General features: G+C 43.5%; 1 protein-coding gene across 3 annotated transcripts in view; it reads left to right on the top strand.

The window, feature by feature from the left end:
* The first annotated feature begins 9,720 nt into the window (after positions 1 to 9,720).
* The window catches only part of cd63 (CD63 molecule), a 60,763-nt gene continuing 46,080 nt past the window's right edge, over positions 9,721 to 24,403 (top strand). Inside the window, exons 1-2 of one of the 3 annotated variants that reach the window (XM_059956047.1) lie at positions 9,721 to 9,875; positions 10,278 to 10,362. In XM_059956047.1, coding sequence (XP_059812030.1) covers positions 10,297 to 10,362 — 66 coding nt within the window. In that variant the 5' untranslated portion in view covers positions 9,721 to 9,875; positions 10,278 to 10,296. Of the gene's footprint in view, positions 9,876 to 10,277; positions 10,363 to 18,101; positions 20,042 to 23,013; positions 23,142 to 24,403 lie in introns of those variants that run through there. The other 2 variants (XM_059956049.1, XM_059956048.1) reach the window with 2 other exon arrangements.

Raw genomic sequence — 24,403 nt, 5'->3', positions numbered from 1 at the left:
TTAATGCCGGCCCTAAAGGACTACAGTTCAGCACTTTTCTCAATACTGCATTAGATGTTTAGCCTATTTCTGGAGCAACAGTGGAACTCATGACTTTCTGCTCTGAAGGCAAAAGTGCAAGTCATTGAACCATGGCTGATAATCCTTCTTGTCCGGAAAGGACCATCAGCAGTTCTAAAGCTGTAAATGACTTTGTTAGGATTAATGGGAAGTAGCGAGGACCAAATGCGATGTAATTGCCATCAGAACCTTTCAACCTTCTCAGAACTAGAAGCCTGTAAATGCCTAAACTCTTTTGCATATTTTGTTTGATCTGAAAGGAATATAACTTAATGCAAATCAGAGCATAGTGTCACAGGTCTACTGCAATTTAATAACTTCTGAAGGGAATCCAGCCTCATGGACAGCATATGACAGCTACCCCACACCCCTGAAGACCTCGGTTCAATCTTGACCTCATCTGCCGTCTGTGTGGAGTTTGCACATTCTCCCTGTGAGTGCATGGGTTTCCCCTGGGTGCACTGGTTTTCTCCCACATCCCAACGATACATGGGTCTGTAGGTTAATTGACCACTGTAAATTGCCCCCGTAGTGTGTGGATGAGTGGTACAATCTGTGGGATGGAGGCAGTTAATGGGAATATGGAGAGGATAAGTGACAGAAAACTGAATATGGGACAGGACTGATGTGATTGATCTGAGAACTATATAGATTTAATAGGCAGAACGGCCTCTTATGTGGTGAGAAGTAAGCAATGAACTTCAGAATCATGAGGGGGTCATGAAGTTTAGTCACAAGCCGACTGCACATTTAATCAGACCCTAGGGGTATTTTATCAGTCCCATGAATAATCTGTTTGTATGGGCTTTTGTTCTGAAGTATGTTGGAATTTTCTTTTGAGGAAGCAGAAGGGGAAAAGCTTTGGTACATAGTGTAAGTTTTTGACTGTTTTAAGATTCAGTTAGCATGTCTGCTGGATGTGATTCCATTTGAGACAATTGCAATTCAAAGGTGTACAGTGCAGAAGTAGATTATTCTGTTAATTGTCAGAGCTGGCTCTTTATTAATCAATCCCTGGCGAATGCCCATTACCTGCAGCAATCCCAAATGAGTCACGTGGCCCTATTCTCTCCTCACGACATTGAGCAATTTCCAGGTAAACCCCACTAAATTCTTCTCAACCCATCAGCCTTTACCAATCCTACACTAATTCCACTACACCACTTAGTTCTGTATCGAAGTCATAGTTCAAAACAAATTTAAACTCAATGTATGTATATGTCAACATATACTACCTTCAGATTCATTTTCTTGCAAGTATTTACAGGAAAATAAAGAAATAGAGTAGAATTTATGAAAAACTATAACATCAACAAAGGCTGGTAAATAACAATGTGCAAAAGAAAACAACTTGAGCAAATAATTTAAAAATAGAAGTAACTAAAAATAATACTGAGAACATCAGTTGTAGAATCCTTGAAAGCGAGTCTATAGACTGTGGAGTCAGTTCAGCATTGAGATTAGTGAAGTTACCCCTGGAGCCTGATAATTGTAGAGCAATAAATGTTTCTGAACCTGGTGGTGTGGAACCTAAGGCTCCTGTAGCTTCTGCCTGACAGCAGCAGTGAGAGAAGAGCACGGCCTGGATGGCAGGGGTTCTTGATGATGGATGTTGCTTTCTTGCGGCAGCACTCCTTGAAGCTGTGCTCAATGGTGGGGAGCCTTTGCCTGTGATGCCCTGGGCTGTATCCACCACATTTCCATTCCTGGGTATCGATGTTTCCATATCAGGCTGTGATGCAACCAGTCAGAATACTCTCCATTGTGCCTCTAGAGATGTTTAACAAAGTTTTAGATGACATGCCAAATTTATGCAAAGTTCTATGGAAGAAGAGGCGTTGTTGTGCTTTCTTTGTAATGGTACTTAGGCTCTGGTCCTTTGATATGGAACACCAGGGAATTTAAAGTTACTGACTCTCTCCACCTCCAGTGACCTAATGAGGACTGATCAGTATTTATCCTTCAGTCAACTTCAGTAACTGCAGTTTATCCGCTTATTATCAAACTGATGTTTGTGGGAGTTTGCTGTACTTTCATTAGCTCCCTACAACTCTGAACCGATTTAAACAAAAATACTTAATTGACTTCCAAATGATTCGGGATATGTGCTGAGGAATGTGAAAGCTGCTACAAAAATACAGGTCTTTCTTTTTTCTCCCTTCAGACACTACAGGCCTGACTTTAAGCCTTGCTTTCCAGTAGAAACAGAGTTGACAGTTAAAATCAGGGTGGCGACTTACTTCTGAGGCCCCTGATCACAAGGCACTGGGACTGGGGCAGAAGAGGAAGAGATCTGGGTGGTGGTTACAAGACAGTGAAAAATTTGGCAGGCATACAGCTGTGAGATTACTTTTACCTTTTTTTGTTGTCAAGCCTCTGGGATATCGTGTTGGAAGGAAATGGGTCTTGCTTTAAACATGCAATCCATGTCATGAAAGCCCAACCGATCATTTTGATAATAGGTGCAATGTAGACGAGCTTGCTGTGCCTTCTCAAGTGAGCCAACCAGGCCTGGAAAGTTCAGTTATTTATAGTGTTATTGTTGCGTCATACTGCTGGATGGAGCAAAGGCTCGCCTAGATCCCTGGGCATTTTCTTGTGCTCTTCCTCTGGAATGTACTCCCCAAACCCTTCCCTCTCCATCTGATGGAAACAGCTAGCTGCTTCTGTCCTTGTTCTGCTTGGAGATTCTAGAGTGCAGATACATGAGAGGCATTATAATCTCATGGCACAAATGCTACAAAGTTGAGAATGTTTTTGCTATTGATACCACTCCTGACTGAGACTTTTGAACTGCATCCACTGTGCTACTAAGTCAGATGGTTGTAGGCCTGGGTCACACACAAGAACTACCCACTACTTCCAGTTCAGTCAGATGTGACTTTAAAATATACGGGAGAAGCTTCACATGGGGAAAAGTGATTTTACAATTGCAATGATGTGCAGAATCTTGTTATTTTGCAAGGCCAGTACAGTGCAAATACATAAGATATTATAAATTACAATAAGAAATATATTGTATATAAAAATTAAATTAAATATTGCAAAAAAGAGAGCAAAAATAATGAGGTAGTGTTCATGGGTTCACGGACCATTCAGAAATCTGATGGCAGAGCGGAAGAAGTCGTTCCTGAACCTGCTCTCTGATGGTAGTAATGAGAAGACGGTGTGTCCTAGATGTTGAGTAATCTAATGATGAATGTCACCTTCTTGAAGCACCATCTCTTGCAGATGTCCTCAATGGTGGGGATGGCTGCCTATAATAGAGCTGAAACCCTCTATAGCTTCTTTCAGTCCTGTGCATTGAAGGCTCTATACCAGTCTGTAATGCAACTAGTCAGAATGGTTTTCATCGTATTTATATAGAAATTTGCTAGAGTCTTTGTTGATATACTAAATCTCCTTAAACTCAGTGACACATCAATGTGCTGGCCCTCAGACAGATCTTCTGAGATGTTTGATACCTGGGAACCTGAAGCTGCTCACCCTTTCCACTGCTGACCCCTCAGTGTGTTCTCCTGACTTCTGCTTCCTGAAGTCCACAATCATTTCCTTGGTCTTGCTGATGTTGAGTGCAAGGATGCGTTGCGACACCACTCATCCAGCTGATCTGTCTCACTCCCGTATGCCTCCTCATCGCCACCTGAGATTCTACCAACAACAGTGGTGTCTTCGGTGAAGTTATAGATGATGCTTGAGCTGTGCCTAGCATAGAGAAAGTAGAGCAGTGGGCCAAGCATTGGTTAAATACTTTGAGTTTGCCTATAGTATTAACAAAAGCAAATGTGAGAACTAATACTGTCATCAAAAAATTGTGCAACATTATGCCACCACTGTGAATGCTCAAGGTTGTATATAGAATAGATACTTTACTAGTAAATGTACTTCAAATTTTGAAGGCATTGTCAATGCTTTCACTGAAGCATACTAGATGATGGGCCTTATACTCAATAAGATCAACTTCCTCTACTTCCCATTCCTTGTAATGGTAAAGGTTCATGACGATGGCTCATATTGATGGGGAATCACTTTACATATTGTGGCATCCACCTTTCATCAATAATGAAGTTCACCACCACCTTCAACACAGTTGTACATCAACAACTCAGACCACACACAAACTCATGGTCTACCAGCAGCTGTGATCCCTGCCCTGAGATCTGTACTACCCACAGCAGGTACCTCAATGCACTAGAAAGCTACTGGCAGTGGTATCTCTGCAAAACCATCCAAATCCACTGGAAGGATTGTGTCCATTGGAGTCCTCTCCATGGCCGATATCCACAGTACTGAGGGCATAGTTATACCCTGTCATTGTGCTCAGCACATCATTTGCCCTCAGACAGACATCCTATGAGCTATGTGATGGGCCATCAGAACAAAAGGTTCAAGAACATAGAGCCATAGAGCTATACAGCACGGAAACTGGTCATTCAGTGCAACTTTTGCACTGCCTCACTATTTTTGCTCTCTTTTTGAACCACATTTTTTATCTACAACATATTTCTTATTGTAACCTGTGTTTTTTGTTTGCAGATGACACCACCGTCATCGGACTTATCCAGAACAGTGATGAGTCTGCATATCGACAGCAGGTAGACCAACTGGTGCTCTGGTACAGTCGGAACAATCTGGAGCCGAACACGCTCAAGACAAAGGAGATGATAGTGGATTTCAGGAGACATCCCCCCGTTATGTCCCCCCTCACAGTCCTCGGCAGCCCTGTGTCCACCGTGGAGAACTTCAGGTTCCTGGGAACCACCATCTCTCAGGATCTGAAGTGGGAGCAGAACATCAGCTTCATCCTGAAGAAGGCCCAGCAGCGGATGTACTTCCTGCGGCTCTTGAGGAAATATGGTCTGCCTCAGGAATTGCTGCTGCAGTTCTACACTGCAGTCATTGAGTCTGTCCTGTGCACCTCCGTCACTGTGTGGTTTGGAGCCACCACCAAGCAGGATAGAACCAGACTACAGCGCACAGTGAGGACTGTCGAGCGCATCATTGGAGCCTCCCTGCCCTCTATTGTGGACCTGTACTCTTCCAGGTTGAAGAAGAGGGCGGGGAACATCATAAAGGACTCCTTCCATCCTGCGCATGGACTGTTTGAACTGCTTCCGTCTGGTAGGCGCTTCAGATCCCTCCAGACTAATACTAATAGGCACTGGAGAAGTTTTTTCCCTACTGTGGTCACTTTGCTGAACAGTTAACTGCCGATTAACTGTTGGCTAACTATTACTTGGATTGCACAACTTGTATGCATAATCTATATTTTCATTTATATTTATCATTATTATTGTTATGAGCAGAGAGACAACATCTGCCGGAAGTAAATTCCTTGTATGTGCACAGGTACTTGGCAATTAAAGTCTGATTCTGATTCTTGTATTTTATGTGTTGCACCATGCTGCTGCTGCAAAACAGCGAATTTCATGACATATATCAGTGATATTAAACCTGATTCTGATTGTGATTTTGTCCATGCCAACAAAGTTGCCTACCTGAGCCAGTCCCATTTGCCTGTGTTGGCCTGTATCCCTCTGGATCAAGGGTTCCCAACCTGGGATCTATGGATACCTCGGTTAATGGTAGGCATCCATGGCTTTAAAAAGGTTGGGAACCCCTGGTCTCCATCCTTTCTAACCACCTACCTGTCTAAGTGTTTTTAAATCATTGTTGTACCTACCTGACCACTTCCTCTGATAGCTCGTTCCATATGCCCACCACCAAATGTGTGAAAAAGCTTGCCCATCAAATCCTTTTCAAATCTTTCCCCTGTCACTTCAAACCTGTGCCCTCTAGTATTGAACTCAACTATTCTGAGGAAAAGATGTGACTATGCCCCTCATGATTTTACAAACTTCAGCAAGATGACACCTTAGCTTCCTTTGCTCCAGGGAAAAAGTCCCAGCCTACCCAGCATAACTCAATCCCTCCAGTTCCAATAAAAGCCTTGTAATTTTTTTGCACCACCGCTAGTTTAATGACATCCTTGCTTAAAGTATTCTTGAAGAAATGCAGCATCCCCACTATCTCCTGGGAATTCACAGTCTACCTCTGCTCCAAGTGAAGAAAAAGGATTTGGGATGGGATTAAGAACTTGAGGTCATGCATCAGGAACACACAAGAGGCAGATGGAGCACACCACCCCACACTTCATAACCCACAAAAGCGGAGTGGAAGCACATTATCTTTGATTCTAAGGGAGGCACAGGAGGGTACAGATGCTGGAATCTGGAGTCAAAAACAAACTGCAGGGCGAACAACATTTGTGAAGACAAAGTGATGATTGATGTTTCAGGTCAATGCTGCTTGATGCTCAGGGTTCTTCCAGTTTGCTTTCTGCTTAATCCTGAGAGATTGCCTAAAATGTGGGAGATGATTCAGGGTAATGTCTTGCTAGTTTTCATTTGGGGATCAGATTTAAGTTTATTCCAAAGCAGTTTTCTAAACAAAAGGGACAGATATGAGAATGGTTGATACAACATTCTAAAAGCTGACATCTGAAATATCAACCCTTCACTGGAAATAGACCAAATTACTGCCTTACAGTAATTAAAAGTGTTAATTTGATATTTTATCCCATAGTGATAACATCTTGCAAGGAAGATAAACGTTAAAACATGCTTTTGTTAGTAACTTGCCTCGTCACTGAACTGTTCCCACAACCTGTGGATTCACTTTCAAGGACTCCCTCTCTCATGTTCTCAATATTTATTGCTTTTTTTTTCTTTTCTACTTGCACATTTTGTTGTCTTTTGCACATTAGTTGTTTGCCTGTCCTGTTGGGTGCGGTCTTTCATTGATTCTCACAAAATGCTGGTGGAACGCAGCAGGCCAGGCAGCATCTATAGGGAGAAGCACCGTTGTCGTTTCAGGCCGAGACCCTTCGTCAGGACTAACTGAAAGGAAAGCTAGTAAGAGATTTGAAAGTAGGAGGGGGAGGGGGAAATGCGAAATGTTAGGAGAAGACAGGAGGGGGTGGGGTGAAGCTGAGAGATGGAAAGGTGACTGGCAAAAGGGATACAAAGCTGGAGAAGGGAAAGGATTGTGGGACAGGAGGCCTAGGGAGAAGGAAAGGGGGAGGGGAGCACCAGTGAGAGATAGAGAACCATCCACACCATCAGCAACCTTGTCAGTTCTGGGGATCTCCCATCCACTGCCACCAACCTCATAGTTTCCACACACCCCACTTCCCGTTTCTACCTCCTACCCAAGATCCACAAACCTGCCTGTCCAGGTAGACCCATTGTCTCAGCTTTCTCCTGCTCCACCGAACTCATTTCTGCATACCTTGACACTGTTTTATTCCCCCTTGTTCAATCTCTTCCCACTTATGTTCGTGACACTTCTCACGCTTTGAATTCTTTCAATGATTTTAAGTTCCCTGGCCCCCACCGCCTTATTTTCACCATGAATGTCCAGTCCCTATGTACCTCCATCCCCCACCAGGAAGGTCTCAAAGCTCTCCATTTCTTTTTGGATTCCAGACCTAACCAATTCCCCTCTACCACCACTCTCCTCCATCTAGTGGAATTAGTTCTTACTCTCAATAATTTCTCCTTTGGCTTCTCCCACTTCCTCCAAACCAATGGTGTAGCCATGGACACCTGCATGGGTCCCAGTAATGCCTGCCTTTTTGTTGACTTCATGGAACAGTCCATGTTCCAAGTCTATACGGGTATACGTCCCCCTCTTTTCCTTCGCTACATCGACAACTGCATTGGCACTGCCTCCTGCACGCATGCTGAGTTCGTTGACTTCATTAACTTTGCCTCCAATTTTCACCCTGCCCTCAAATTTACCTGGTCCATTTCCAACACCTCCCTCCCCTTTCTTGATCTTTCTGTCTCCATCTCTGGAGACGGCTTATCTACTGATATCTACTATAAGCCTACAGACTCTCACAGCTACCTGGATTATTTCTCTTCCCACCCTGTCTCTTGAAAAAATGCCATCCCCTTCACGCAATTCTTCCGTCTCTGCCACATCTGTTCTCGGAATGAGGCTTCTCATTCCAGGACGAAGGAGATGTCTTCCTTTTTTAAGCAAAGGGGCTTCCCTTCGTCCACTATCAACTCTGCTCTCAAACGCATCTCTCCCATTTCCTGCACATCTGCCCTCACCGCATCCTCCCACCACCCCACTTGGGATAGGGTTCCCCTTGTCCTCACCTACCACTCCACCAGCCTCCGGGTCCAACGTATTATTCTCCGTAACTTCCGCCACCTCCAACGGGATCCCACTACCAAACACATCTTTCCCTCCCTCCCCATTTCTGCTTTCCGCAGGGATCGCTCCCTATGCGACTCCCTTGTCCATTCGTCCCCCCCATCCCTTCCCACCGATCTCCCTCCTGGCACTTATCCTTGTAAGCAGAACAAGTGCTACACCTGCCCTTACACTTCCTCCCTCACCGCCATTCAGGGCCCCAGACAGTCCTTCCAGGTGAGGCGGCACTTCACCTATGAGTGGGCTGGTGTGGTATACTGCGTCCGGTGCTCCCGGTGTGGCCTTTTATATATTGGTGAGACCCTACGCAGACTGGGAGACCGTTTTGCTGAACACCTACGCTCGGTCCGCCAGAGAAAGCAGGAACTCCCAGTGGCCACACATTTTAATTCCACATCCCATTCCCATTCTGATATGTCTATCTATGGCCTCCTCGACTGTCAAGATGAAGCCACACTCAGGTTGGAGGAACAACACCTTATATACTGGCTGGGTAGCCTCCAACCTGATGGCATGAACATTGACTTCTCTAACTTCTGTTAATGCCCCTCCTCCCCTTCTTATTGCATCCCTGATTTATTTATTTCCCCCCTCCCCTTTTCTTTCTCTTTCTGCCCATCACTCTGCCTGTTCTCCATCTCCTTCTGGTACTTCCCTCTCCCTTTCTTTCTCCCTAGGCCTCCCATCCCATGATCCTTTCCCTTCTCCAGCTCTGTATCCCTTTTGCCAATCACCATTCTGGCTTTCAGCCTCATCCCACCCCCTCCGGTCCTCTCCTATCATTTTTCATTTCCCCCTCCCCCTCCTACTTTCAAATCTTTCACCATCTTTTCTTTCAGTTAGTCCTGACGAAGGGTCTCGGCCCGAAACATCGACAGTGCTTCTCCCTATAGATGCTGCCTGGCCTGCTGAGTTCCTCCAGCATTTTGAGTGTTGTTGTTGTTTGAATTTCCAGCATCTGCAGATTTCCTTGTGTTTGCTTTCATTGATTCTACTGTGTTTCTTCGATTTACTGTGTACGCCTGCAAGAAAATATACCTCAGGGCTGTATATGGTGACATACAGTATATTTGATAATAAATTTACTTTGTACTTTGGACTGTTTTTACTGTTTGACCCAAAAAATAGGGATTTGTTCAGCGTAGGTACAATATGGATTGCGTGTATAAAGCAAGAAGTGAGGAAAAGATGTTTTGAAACTAACAATGTGCAATCTATTCACTCAAGTTTTGGAAGTCGGCTATTATACATAAAACACCAAAATGACCAGTAAGTTAAACAGCTCCCAAATGTTGCCATTCTCAAAAAATAAAAGTAAGTATTTTTTTAAAAAAGTTGTGTGCAGTTTCATGTTTATGCAAGCTTCTCTACAGAACAGTCAAAGGCAAATCAGTCTCTTGTGCCTCTTCTCTATTTCTCCTCCAGAGGGTGATATGTTGACTTGTCGCGTATACAAGACCACTACCCCTTTAAGTAAAAACGCTGTGGCTTTGACGTCAGATCAGGGGATTGGAAAAGAAGGTGTTTGAGAGACTCCTGCTACATAGTCTTTTTGGAGCAAAGTGTCGTCTTTGTTGAGGTGTGAGGTAGGGATCTGGACTTCTTTTTTTCTGGTTCTCGCTCTGTAGCCAACAGCAAAATGATAGTAGAGGTTGGAAATCTGCAGTGAAAAGTCTTTGACCGGAAACGTTTCCTTGTTTCTCTTACTACAGGTTTTTGCTGAGTATTTCCAACATTTTCTGTGTCTTTTTAAATATATCGTTTGTTTTTACACTTGTTTGCGTGTCTGTGTTTCAGATGGCCTCTTAACCACTAAACTGTGCCAGATTATGGGAGAATATGGCTGGGGATGTGTTTTTCAGCCACGTCTTTAAGCTGTGGTGTTTGCTCCAGACTTTTCTCCTCCTTCACACCCCCCACCACCGCGGCTCCACATTCAACTGTTCAGGCTTGTATTATATACGTATTTTCTCTCTCTCTCTTTCTAGATAATTGTCCCAAGCGAAAATGACTCTAGAAGGAGGAATGAAGTGCATCAAGTACTTGCTGTTCATATTTAACTTCTTGTTTTGGGTGAGTCTTTTTTAAAAAAAACTTTAGTGTTAATTTCCCCTTTTCCTATAAATTTTAGTATCTGATTTGTTGTTGAGCCCCAACTTCCTTTTGGGTAAACGCTTGTGAAGTGATCGAAAATAGTAGACTACTAGTGTTAGAATAAGCCGAGAAAAGTATCTAAATATCGCCCTTTAACACTTTGCTACAGTCTTTTGCAACAGATTTTCCTTCAACACTTTTTAATGGTATTCGCCGTGATCTGCTCGTTTTTTTTTTCTCCTATATGAAAACTCCAAGCCAAATACTCGTTTTATGTCGCCAAAATTAAAATGACCAAGGGAGCGGCTACGTGGATGGTTTTGTTTCAAGTTTGGAAATTACTCGGTATGACTGAGTGTTGTATCTGCGAAAGTCTAACAACATATACTTTGGATCAGTGAGTTTAATGTCTCTCCAAAACGGGGAGGGTGTGTTGAAAGAGCGCTTGTATATTTTTCAAGGGGCGGGGAAAGTATTATTTGTATGTGAGGCGGAGGAAATGCCATTGTTGTTTTAAATAAACTGTTTATGTGGGGGGGGGGGGGTCTCTCCTTTTCCAAACGCCAGGGTGTTGACTTTATTTCTAAATTCTACAAGGGCTGATGTGGGCTGGCGGTGACCATTTATTCTGCGTCTCGCCTGACCAGACATGTTGTCTCTTGCACTTCTAACTGCGTCAAACCTACTGTCTGTAATGGGCAAACTAGGCAAGTGTGGGGTGGGATTGAATGAGGGGGAGGGGCGGTGGCTGGGGTCAGTCCGAGAACATGGAATGGCCGTGGAGCCAAGATTTTATATGCTAAACAAGGTTAGGGGTCGCGGACTACCATCACTTGTCCGTTAATTTTCTGCACTCACACACTTGCTATTCTAAACCTCGTCTCGGTGAAATGTCAGCTTTTTCGTGGCCAATTTGAAATATTGACTTCCCCTAAAGTTGCGGGAGGAGGGTGACTGTGTTTATTACCTAACCATTAAGTCTCCTGTGTGTAATCTTAGAACTGTATTGAAATTCGAGGCTTATTGGTTTTGCCCCAGAATTGTCACCAAAGCAGTTGTCCAGTGAAACTGGATTCTATTTTTCCCTCATTCATGAGTGATTCATACTCACATGGGTGAGATCATGGGCCCTAAGTAAGCATGCGGTATGATGCTTGTGGTGAATGATGTTTGTGCTGCAATCCCCTTAGTTTAACCAAGAATGAGTAAGAAAAACCCTCTTAGCCAACGATGCACTTATTCAGTCTAAATCATTTATCTTGTGAAGCATCAGTATGGATGGGTGCACTTGTAGTTTTTTTTCTGCTTTCCTGGTTCCATCCTCGTGCTTAAATGTGACCTTTCCTTCTATTAATTGTTCACCACAATCAAAACTTAATTGTACTTAATTCAAATTGGTGAACTGGTGATGATTGCAGTGTGAATTCCCATTGTTTGGCCAAGGCAGTCAAAACTTGGCTGGGCTGCAGTCATTTTTTGACTTGATGTGCAAAATGTCTGCATGCAAGAATGTTGCTTGGAGGCAGGACTTTAATATATAGTATAACTGGTATGAACCGAATTCTTCAAACCTCTAGCTTTAAGATGCAGGCGATTTGCCAAGAGTCTGTTATTAGTGTGAAGTGTAGACATGGGTGAATAGTGTTTTGGATGTAAACTAACCTTGAGGTGCCTTTGGGTTAGTGGAAGTGTTGGGGGGGGGGGCAAAGGTGTTAAATATTTAAGGTACAGTTTCCTGTAGTTTTATTTTGGGTAATGTTGCATAGATTGCTGGTTTTGTTTCCTCTGGCTGGACAAGGAAGGGAAATGGTTGCATTAAATGACTATCCCACTTGAGTATTGTTGCCTCCTAAAAAGCCTACTGATGTAACTGCATCCCATAAGTTATCGCAATATGCGTCAATAATGCACTACACTAGCAAAGATCAGCTTTTTTAAAAAAAAAATCTCATTGACAGTCATTTAATTGGGGCATTTTGTTCCACATATGGGTGGGGTAGAAGCAACTCCAATAAGTCAGAAGTAGAATAAAGGTTTCATGGCATTTTGGGGAACTGGCCTGGCCATTTTCTTGCTGAGGGCTCTGCCATGCATTTTTTTTAAATGAAATAAATATAGAGCAGCCACTTTTAAGCTACTCTACCATCTCCCATCCTTCAGGCTAAATCCTCAGGTTGGCAACTTTTTGTTGTTGTTGTCACCACCTTTCCCTGAACTACCCCTACGTAATTATTTTGTGGCTCTCCACTCCAGATTCAAAGCCTGAAAGAAAATGTTGCCTGGATTATTCAGTGTAGTGTCCAGATAGGTGATTAGTCTTCCTGGAGGGTTAGTAGTCCTGGGGACATTGCCAGAGCAGGTTCTATTTTGCCCCTTTCTGACTTGTCCCTTCAGTAGTATGGCACCATCTACTGTCCAACTTTCATTTTTATTTGACTGCTTTAATCACTGGCCTGTCTCCATTAAGTAAAGAACAGTTGTTTAGTTAAGCTCCAGGCACATGTAGCAAGTGCCTTCCTCAAATAGCTTTTGCCGCCTGATGGGACTAAATGTTCAATTTCCTCCTTTATGCCTTCTGAATCTAACACTTTTTTAAAAGGGTTAAAATTGCTGAGACCAGCTTGCAGCTCTAAGTGTTTGTGTCCTGATTCAGCGACATTTTCTGCTTTGCAATAAACTTGCTGCCTGCTTCTGTTGTCTGGCTTTGTGACTCTTGGATCCCTTCCCCTCCCTTCGTGCTGTATGGCGGGCAGGTAAGCTTTTCAGCCCAATGGTCAGTTTGTCTTGGTTGCCAATTTTATTTGGCAGCTGGGGGATTTGAATGGAAGTAATTATAAAGCTAGTGGAGAGCCCTAAAACATGCACGTCATTTTTGGAAAAACTAGCTGGTTCACTCCTGATTTCATTTGAGCTTGAAGTAAGCAATGTGATTTGTAACTGCCCTCTGAAATGGGCAAGTTTCCATGTTCAGGGTGAATGGGGATGATTTATAATTGTTGGTTGATGTATACTTCTGTTTTGTGGGAACTTTGTGAAATCTCGCTGCCCTGTCTATTTCAATGCAGTAGTGACTGGGCTTTTAATGTACATCAGCTGTAAAATAATAAAGTGATGGCAAGTGGCTAGTCATAGAGTAGTACAGCACAGAAACAGGCCCTTTGTCCCGTATAGTCCATGCCATAACCATTTAAACTGCCTCCACCCAATGACCATAGACCTCCATATCCCTACTATCTAAACTTCTCCATTGTTGAAATTAAGCTTGCATGCCCTACTTGTGCTGGCATCTCATTCCACACTCGTGGCCCTCTGAGTAAAGAAGTTTCTCCTTGTGCTGAGCTTAAGCTACTTGCCTTTCACCTTTGAGCTATGACCTCTGGTGGTTGTCCCACCCAAGAAGCTGGTTCTTTAAAATTCAACCACCTTTGCTTTCCAAAAGAGAGCTGAGTGTGAGGATTTGTTTTGTGTGAGAACACAGCCTTGTAGATCAGTGGCCAGTGTAGAACAGAGTAAGCGGCTTGCCAGGAACCATACATGATGGTATTGTAGTTTGTGTGGGCTGAGAGGGAGTTTCCATTTGAACATTATGATTTGGTTTCTTCCTCTGTAGGTGATCAGCTTGTACCTTCGGAGTTTCCAGTGAGTGCTCTTGGCTTGTGATTATAATGCTCGTTCCTGTATTGTAACTTCATTGACAAATATACTATTTATAACCCACAGACTTTTGGTCCAATTGAAAGGTTTGAGGGGCTGAATGGTCTCTTGACTTTCTGCTCCAGTTTGAGGTGACTGTCTCCCTTGGCAGTTTCTTAGCCCATCCACTTATTTTCCACCTCCATGAAACAAGCCCAGACAGTGTGTCATTGGGTAACTGTCCCACAGTGGGAGGAGAATTGGAATTGAATGTCTGCCTTGCATGTTAAGTGCTCCTTAGTCAGATGTAATGCTTAATATAAATGGTTCTCCTGCTTCGCCCACACAAATATTCTAGCATGTCAGCATCATCTGCTGTGTGGGCTTGGTTATATTGTGATGTTTTAAGCAGGGTGCCTATACCAAGATTATGACTCCATCCCAGCAATAGAAATATAGATTTGCATTTCAATTAAATGTTAGACTATGAAATTTCATGGAAAATGTATCTCCTTTTTATTAGGAAGGGCCATTTGGCCCGTGAGTTTATGCTGACTCTCAGCATTCTAGTTAGTCCTATTTTATTCACTTAAGACCATATAACATAGAAGTAGAACTGGGCTGTTTCGCCTATTGAGTATGCTCCACTATTCTATCATGGCTGATTTGTTTTCCCCTCAACTCTATTTTTGATCATCCATTCTCCGGCATGCCTCCCCAGTTCTGCTACCACTCAGTACGAGGGCCAATTAACCTCCCAATCTTTGGTCTTTGATGTGAACGGAAACCCACACGGTCACGGGGTGAAGGTGCATGCTCTGTGCAGACAGCACCAGAGTTTGAGATTAGCCCTGGGTCACTGGCACTGTGAGGCATCAGTGGCCCCACAATACTGCCCATCACTTTGTTGCCCTGCCCTGTCTATACAGGCCAACAGTGCTTCTGGCCGCATTACCTGTGAAAGTGATCAGTACAGCAGTAAATAGCTGTGTCAATGCCTGATAGGATGGTACAGATTGAGCTGTAAGGCCAGTGCCTTTTGAGGAGGGGACTGGGTTTTGGCCTCTGCTCTGTCCCAGCAAGAGCCTGCCCTGAGATTAGTGAAAGGAATTGAGTGAAGGGATGGGGAAAACTGTCAACTTCTTCCTCTATATGATCGATGATGGAACAGTTCAAGTCCAATGATCGCTTACTCAGTAATTCCAGTCACAAATGTGGTAGAGCCACTAGAAGCTTTGGTATTTTAGGTTGGGGTGTGTGTCCCCCCTGTCTTTCTGTTGACTGCTCTCCCAAGCAGTTCAGTCACCATTGCCTCTGTATTGGTTACATTGCTGATAACAGCAAGGGCTTTTTCCACCTCTGTTTAGACAAGGCCAAAATGACTCTGGCAGTGATATTTTCCGCACGAAAGCAGGTGTAATGTCTGATGCAAGGTTTGTGTGTATTACTGTACAGCCTGCAGACGGCCAGATTTTAAAATTCAGATTTGGCTTCAAGCAGGGAGAGAAAATTGAGTTTCTGTGTACAGACATTCCAGTTTGCTTTCTCCAGAGGAAACTATCTGATGCAAATAACTGGTTTACTTGGGGAAGCTCATTGCTGACATGCCCACGCAGTTGTGGAAGGTCCAGTGAGTCAAAGCACAGGAGTGGCTTTTCTAGTACTTTGCTCACTGCCTTGTGACTCTTATTGCAAAACTGTCGGCCAGTGCTCTGGCAGCCTATGCACTGGTGTCTGAAGTTTTATTTCCCACTCTGGAGACTTTGGCTGACGGACTGAAGCTGAAAAAGCCTTGGCAGTGCAGCATCAGTCATTTGGCATATAATGTTAAATTGGTGCCTCTCCTTCACTCCCAGTGGATGTAAAAAAAAATTCTACAGAACTTCTTTGTGTTCTAGAAGTTGGTCCTCTTATATTTAAGCAGAAACAATTAAAGTAACTGATTAGTTACATTTTCTCCTTTAATATTACATGTCTAGTAATTTTTGCATGTTGAGCTTCGTGATATTGTGAAAGATGCGCAAATCATTTAATCTTGGCTCTAAAGTTAGTCATGCCTTCAATTTATTGAGTCTCTACATTTCAGGATGTTGTAACACAAGGAGGTGTAGGCTTGTTCTTTTTCACTTGGAAACCTTTGTGAGAAGCACACTAAAGCAGAGTATGGTCCAAGCACCTTTACCATTATATGCTGACTGCTATGTCCCTCCGGCTGATTTATTTTTGCAATGGGGCGAAGTGAAAGTTGTGACTTGGCTTTTTGCAACATGGGTCTTTGTCCTGGTCTCGCAGACTTTGTTTAACAGATATTTTCTCTGCATTTTGTTTCAACTTTGAACAGGCCAACACAGGTTCTGAATTAGCTTTAGCAAGTACTTCCCCAGTTACCAACGAATTTAATAAAACTTTAAATTTTGGCTCAGTGTTTGTCCTGCCTTAGTCAGAAGGTGAATTTGAATTTCTACTATAGACAGTCCTGATAGGATCATCCTTTCAATGGCGTGCCTCCACCTTAAATTCCCATCAAATGGTACTGCTGTATCAGTGTAAAGCTGGTTTATACCATGGAAGAATAGGACAGAATTCCTGCCATACCTTTCACCCTTCAGGGGCGAAGGTTAGTGAAATGTGACATTTCACTAATGTGCCAACTGTAAATAGTGGGGTTCCTTCCTACCAAACCCAAAAATTCCAAGTGGAAACTGGGATCTTAACTGCAAGTTCACAGGTGTGTTATCTGCCAACCTTTCTTCTCCAGTGCGGTAATCTCTTGGTGAACTTTTTTCTTCACGGTCTTGCCCAATGCCATCCCTCCAGCTTCTCTAATTCTAGACACAGTTGTGTACACACCCCCCCAAAAAAAAATTTCATTTTGTCTTAAGCTTTGAAATGCCTTCCTGGAAATAACTCAACATTACGACTTATTTTTAAAGCCTGCTTTGTAGCCTAATGGCTGTGAAATTGGCGTCTATTTTCTTTCAAATGGTCCAAGCGACACTATGTAAATGCGAGTTATTGCAGTTCAACATTTTTCCTACTCTTCCCTCTGGCAAAAAGCTTAATTGCAAAAAAAAATCCTGCTTTTTACTTTTGCATGAATCAAGGGTTTTGGCTGATATCTAAAGTTTAATGTAAAAGTTATTATTGTATCTTGCATTTTCAGTGTAACCATTGTTCTCTGCCCTTCGTGTACTTGCAGGCTGGACTTCAAGCAGTTGCTGACTATGTGCGCAGTGAGCAACGGGTCCTGCTAGCAGTTGGATAGATTTAAGTGTTTGTTCCTGTGTTGAGCAAGCATCTTGTCTTGTGGCACGTAATGTGGGGGAAGGAGCTTGACGTGTAACTTCGACCTTGACCTGGTGCTGATGCCACTTAAAATGGCGCATAAATCTGTGGTTGCGAGGCCAGATGCTGCCATCGGGAGTCAGCCAGACCAGTGAGAGGAGCAGCCATTGGCCCTTCAAGGGACAGTGAAGGTTCAGTCATTAGTTTGCTGTTGGGCATGGCTACCTACCACAGCAATTTGGTTGTTTGGTGGGGGGGGGGGGGGGAAGAGGTTAAAATGAGACAAAGTAGCTACGTGTGCCACCAATTCCAGCAGTATTAACACAGCCATGCTTCTCATTGCCACACTTTCCCCTCCCACAAATGCATTCTGAAAGTGCTATGTGCAACTGAGCTGATAACTCATTCATTGTGGTTCCCAGTTTAAATTCTGCTCCCTTGGACTAAACAGAATTGTTCTGACACCAGAAAGTGCTGTCTTGTAACACCACCTGAGATATTAAACTAGAATCCTTTCTGCCTTCCTAGATGCTGGTAGAAGGACTTGTGGTACCTTTTGCCTAAATGCCGATCTTTAGTTATTGGCCAATAGCACTATAAATGATTGCATATTATCACACTATTCTCCATGGAAGCCTGTTCTGCGCAATTTGGCTGCTGCCTCCTACATTGCAAGGGATGAACTTCAGAGTCCAGATCATTAGTTGGAGGGCACCAACTTTGTCCACCAATTATTTTCCTTGCTGGCGCACAAGAAAAAGCAAGTGTTTTAGAGTGTGCAGAAGAGATTTGTTAAATTATTTGGTTATCTGGATGGACTGAAGGTGCAGAGGTTGTTCTTCGGCCAAGATGTTGAGATCTTAAGTCCTTAAGGAATAATTTAAGGACAAATAATACAGATGGAGAGAAGCTGTTTCCATTGTAGGGGTTGAGACCAAAATGAGCATGTTTGCTTTTTAATCTGAGATGAGCAATGAGGTGTGGAGGGAGGTTTAGCTGTAGTGCCGAAGGAGGGCGAATCTGAAAGGACACAATTTTCATGGCTGTTGGTTTTGAGAGCAGGAGTGAGACTGGCTGTGTAGCTTGTGTGGAGCTGGTACAGATTCGTTCATGACTGGCCTCTCCACCTCGGTGACATTTTAAATTTATGATGCCAATAACCTATGTCTGCTCAGGCAAAATTGCTCAAGAGTCAGTAGAAACTGATGTGAAATGAGTTTTCAATAATGCTGAGTTGCTTCATATTTAAAAACCTAATTGACGTTGAGATGCATATGGGATCTGAGGAAGGAAGTTGACTCTGACTCTCCAATGGGCTCTTTAGAGTGGCAGTGAGGAAAGGAGATGGGGTTGGTTAATGCTAGAGTCACGTTGTCTTAGTGCTCCCACCAACCTCGTGAACCAGCTGAAATTGCGGTCTATATTTACACAGATGCCTGAGCTAGGGAGTGGGATTACTAGCAAGCTCTTTCAGCCATTAGAACACTACTTTTCTATGACTCTTAAATCAGGCAGCACTCATGAAGCAGAATAAACAGTTGACATTTCGAGCCACTTGTGTGCTCCAAATGATATCGTTTCAAAGTCAAAGAAGTCAAGAGATAAGAAATACAGATTGAGTGGGCAGCCAGAGATTTTTTTTCCCCAGGGTGGGAATAGCTAATACTGTGGACATAATTTTAAGGTGATATAGAGGGATTTGTTTTACATGGGTAGAGGTAGGTGTATGGAATGAACTTCCAGGTGTGGTAGTAGAGGCAGATATGTTGGGGGCATTTAAGAAACTCTTTAGGCACATGGATGATAAAAATAGAGGACTGTGGAGGGAAGGGTTAGATTGATCTTGGAGTAGGTTAAAAAGTTGGCACAACATCATGGGCTGAAGGGCCCGTAGTATGCTGTAATGTTCTATGATAGACCAGATGTCGGCACAGCATTTGCGGGTGTTGGAAGATGAGTTTTGGGGAGAGATTTAACAAAAAACACACTGGACTGACCAGCTTTTCAGAGGATGGATTCTTGAATCTGATATTCTATTCAACAAATGCGAAGCTGTTCCCCATGTGTATCGGTCACAAGACATCTTGGTTTTAGCTGAATCATGGGAACTAATTGCAATTCTTCTAGGGGGTGAAAAAGCTTTAGGTCCAAGGGCTCATCATTCTGCTGTCTAAGCAACAGTTCAGTTGGTGGGGAGAAGAGTGGAGGTCAAGCAAATCTTTCCACAGGACCAAATGAGTGAGTGACTGAGAAGAGGAGCATAATGCTGCTTTGTTATTAAGCTCTTTTTGTTTTCTCCCCTATCCCCACTGCTTCCTCTGTCCTGAGGTACTGTGTCATATAAAGTGGCCATCCTGATCATGATTTATTTTGTGCACATGCACCAGACCTGCCAAGATGGGTAGTGCTAGCAAACGCAAAGTGGATGTGGTTCATTATGGGCTGGAACTACCATTTAAACCAGTGTGGCAAACAAAACACAAGTTATTGCTACAAGGTTCTGAGAATACAGGATTGAAAAGCTGTTGGGTGCGCAAAAACTCTTGGCCAAATGAGCGGTGTAGGACCTAGAGCTCACGACTTGCTTGGTGGAGAACAGGATGAGAGGACCGCGTGGAAGATTGCCCTGCTTAACATCGTGGCTGATAGAAGTTGCTGGTCGCAGTCGACAGTGCATGACCTCTGCTGGACCTGGGAACAGATACCGAAGAAGATGGCACACACTGAGGAAACTGCCAAGGTACGGATACTCAACAGTACCACACAATGGGCATTTGGCCCATGTGTCAGTGTTGTCAGTTTTTGTATTGCTGATCTACTTTGCTGGTGGGTAATGTCAGACCTTCAGCCAATCTTGCATGGTTTTCAGCTGCATTCTAGCAGGGCGCACATTCAAGCTGCAACTTGCGGCTGCAAATCTTGGCGACAAAGCCTTCATACAAGGAAACAGTGCAACTGCATGGTCAGTTATTAAGTTATTTAGATACTGCCCTGCCCTTGAACAAATTTCCCTATTCTTAATTAAATAAAGTTAAAGATTGTAGACTTGAATGTGAGCTCAAAAGCAAGGCCTCCAGGTTTCACCCTTTACCTACAGCAGCATGAAGGTGATGCTAGAGGTACTGCTCTAAGCACTGGCTTTCAGTGCTGTCCTGTTCCTGCTGTCTCTTGTGCTCATCCTTGCTCCTCCTCGGCTGCGCCCATGAGAATTGCAACATAACTTGCAGGCCTGTGGTGGTGTTACAGCTGAAGTCATTCTTGTAATGCTGATCTGCCTTCGGGCATACACATGAATACGGAGTATTATGTACTGTAAGCTTTGAACATGAAACATAGAGTATAGCACAGGAACAGGCCATTCGGCCCACAATGTTGTGCCAAACAAGCTAAAAAGGAAATCAAAAACACCCAAACACCAAACCCTGCTACTTACACAATGTCCATGTGCCTATCCAAAGGTCTCTTAAAACCCTATAATGTACTTGCCTCTACCACCATACCATACAGTGCATTCTGGGCATCCACAACTGAGTAAAAACTTGCCCCCACATCCCCTTTGAACCTATCCCCTCTCACCTTCAATGTATGCCCTCTGGTATTAGACATGGCAACACTGGGAGAGATACTGTCCACTCTCCCTAATCTTGTAACTCTATAGAAACGAGAGGGAGAGAATATCTCTCTCTTATCCAGCATCTCATGACCTCTCAACCAGACAGCATTCTGGGGACCCTCCTCTCCACCCTCTTCAAAGCCTCAACAGCCTTCCTATCGAGAGGCAACCAGAACTGCTTGCAATACTCTGGTTCTGGCCTAACCATAGTTTTATAAAGTTGCAACAAAAGCTCCTGACTTTTGAACTTGGTGCCTTAACTGATAAAAGCAAGCATTTCATGTGCTTTCTTAACCACCTCATTGACCTGGTTTCACCACTTTCAAGGAGCAATGAACATGGACCCCAAGATCTCTCTGCTCAGCAACAATTAAGGACCTTGCCCTCAACAGTGTACTGTCTCCATTCATTTGCCCTTCCAAGGTGCAACACCTCATTTATCTGGGTTAAACTCCATCTGCCATTTCTCAGCACATATCTGCAGTTTGTCTATATAGTGCTGTATTCTGTGCCAGTCTTCTACACTATCCACAACTCCACCAATCTTGGTATCATCCACAAATTTTCTAACCCACCCATCTGCAATTTCATCCAGGTAACTTTTATACATTATAAACAGCAGAGGTCCCAGCACAGATCCCTGTGGAATTCCAGTAATTACGGACTCCAGCTTGAATAAGTCCCTTAAACCACTACCCTCTGTCCTCTATGTACAAGCCAGTTCTGAATCCAAATAGCTGATTTGCTGCGTATTCTATGCATCTTATCTTCTGGATTAACCTCCCATGAGGGACTTTATCAAACACCTTACTAAACTCCATGTAGACAACATCCACCAATTTTCTCCAGCGATTTCCCTACAAATGATGTGAGACTCACCAGTCTGTAGTTCCCAGGATTTTCCCTCATTTCCATCTTAGAGGTACATTAGCCACTCACCAGTAGTCCTCCAGGACCTCTTCTGTAGGTAGAGAGGACACAAAGATATTGGTCAAGGGCCCAGCAACCTTGTCTCTGCTTCCAATAACCTGGGGTAAATCCATCAGGTCCTGGTCCTCCATATCCTTTTCCTTGGTAAATACTGAAACAAAGTACTTATTAAGTGCTTCATTCACATTCTCTGCATCCAGGCAAATCATACTCCCCTTATCCACAAGTGATCTCATCCTCTCCCTATTTGTCCTTACTCTAATGTATGTATAGAATACCTTGGGATTCACCTCAACCCTACTTGCCAAGGACTTTTCATGGCCCCTCCTGGCTTTCTTAATTCCCTTCTTTAGTTCTTTTTGGCTTCTTTATACATATTTGCTTCATTTGATCCCAACTTCAGAAGCTTAACATACTTTTCCTTTTTCTTGACTAAATTAATCACCTCTCTGGATCATCAAAGGTTCTCTTGTCTTTCCATCCCTGTCCGTCCATCCTTCTAATAAGAACATACCTTTCCTGTACTCTGTGCAATTGATCTTTAAACGCCCTCAACATGTCTGATGTGGACTTGACAGAGAAAAGGTGTTCCCAATTAATGCTTCTTAGTTCCTGCCTAATGCCCTCATAATTTGTCCTACTCCAATTTAAAAAAAATCCCACAAGATCATGCCTATCCATATCAAAAGCTATCTTGAAAGATAAGGGGTTGTGGTCACTGTTCCCTAACAGTTCACCTACTGAGAGCTCAGTCACCTGGCCGAGCTCATTTACCCAACACCAGTTCCAGTATGGCCCTTCCTCTCATTGGGCCGTCCATGTATTGATTTAAGAAACCTTCCTGGATGCACTAAACAAATTCAGCCCTAGCTGAGCCCCCTTGCACTAGAAGATCCTACTTTGTTAGGGAAGTTGAAATCCCCCATGACAAAAACCCTATTATTTTACACATTTCCTTAATCTGATTATTTAAGTTCTTCAATGTCCCGGTGGCTATTATGGGGTTTGTAGTACAATCCCATCACTGATTTGCACCCTTCCTATTCCTGAGTTCCACCCACATGGTTATACATATTGCAATTCAACCTTGAGGTATGTTTTAATACAAACTTTATTTTTCAGGTGTCTTAAAAAATTCTAATGTGCCTTTTTTCTCCTGTCTTTTGTAGACCTTGAGGAGCAGGCTTCTGAAGGCACTGAGCAAGGCTACACCCTATTGTCTATTTCAGCAACGTTTGCTAGCTAGCACCCGTACATCTACATGACGATGCAGGTGGTGAGCTAGGACATGGCACCGGTGAGTCACTTTGCACAGCTGAGGAGGAGCAAGAATCTGATGCCCAGTTGGCACTGTGACTTCCTTTGCCGAGAAACTTTGCTGTACTTTGAGTCCTCGAGTGAGGTGAAGTTGGCTGTGGAGGCTGCTGGCTGGCGCGTCAATGCAGTACATGTGCGGGCTGCTGGCCACTGCTGTCCTTCTCCCATCATCAGACTGGCAGCCCTTGCCCTCTGGACCGTACACTACAATCTCCTTGTGTTGGCTCTGCCATCGCCAAGTGGGTGTAGGCAAGATGCCATCTAGCTTGCCAGCTTTCCTTGGCATGAATCCTTTTAAATCTTGCATCCTTTAAATCATTGTGCTTGTGGGTGTTTCCACCATTTAAATTTCTGTCTGGCATGCGAATCGGTCTCTTGAACTCTTGCTCCTCTTCGAAAGGTTGTGCAGAAATAACCCTTGACTCTTATTGTGGTGTTCATCCGTAACCACTGTTTTCTTTCCAGTTAAGGCAGAGGAGTCAGTTATGCACAAGCTGTAAATAGAGCTGTCGTCTCATCTTTTGCTTGTATATTATGTGATTCTCACTAAATCTGAGTCATCTGGATTAAATTCAACAACAATGTGATCACATTTTTTAAAAAAACTTCTGACTTCACCTAGAACTTAACCCAATGCATGAGCTGCTATTCTAGGGCACAAGCTGCCTTCAGTAAGGAGCTTCTGAAAGCAGAGTCTACACTGTGGTAAATCAGGATGTTTCCTTTTGGTTCATCTTTTCTGACTATGTTAATTATTTTAAGTAACAGTAGAACTGTTGTATATTGCTGCATTTCTCCTGATACTAGCTTTTGTAACAAAAATACCCTGTTGTGACAATGAAAGTGAGTCGCTTGTCCTTCTGTAGGGGTGGGTCTTGATAATTGCAACCATGTTTAAAGCACTGGTCATTTTCCTATTGTTTTTCTGACCCGAACCTTGCATGATCTGAAACTCCCAGCTTCTCAGAAGTTCATCTTCAACCAATTGGATTTTCTGCATATGATGCTGTGAAATGGCTGAGGGTATTGAAAGCAAGGAAGTGATGTTGGACAGCATCCCAGCAGTGGTACTGAATACTAGCTGTACCTCTAGCCAGTCTGTCCTAATATGATTACATCTACCTGATTGTGTGGAGGATTGCCCAGGTGTGTCCTTCCTACAATGGGACATTCCATTTAGCTGAAGATAAATTGTAGGTTTTGTCAGTGGTGCTTGCCAATACCCAGTTTTATTTGACAGGG

The sequence above is a fragment of the Hypanus sabinus genome, chromosome X1 (genome assembly GCF_030144855.1).
Source record: "Hypanus sabinus isolate sHypSab1 chromosome X1, sHypSab1.hap1, whole genome shotgun sequence".
Classification (NCBI taxonomy): Eukaryota; Metazoa; Chordata; class Chondrichthyes; order Myliobatiformes; family Dasyatidae; genus Hypanus; species Hypanus sabinus.
The sequence above is the reverse complement of the archived record's forward strand: the minus strand, read 5'-3'. Positions and strand labels throughout refer to the sequence as shown.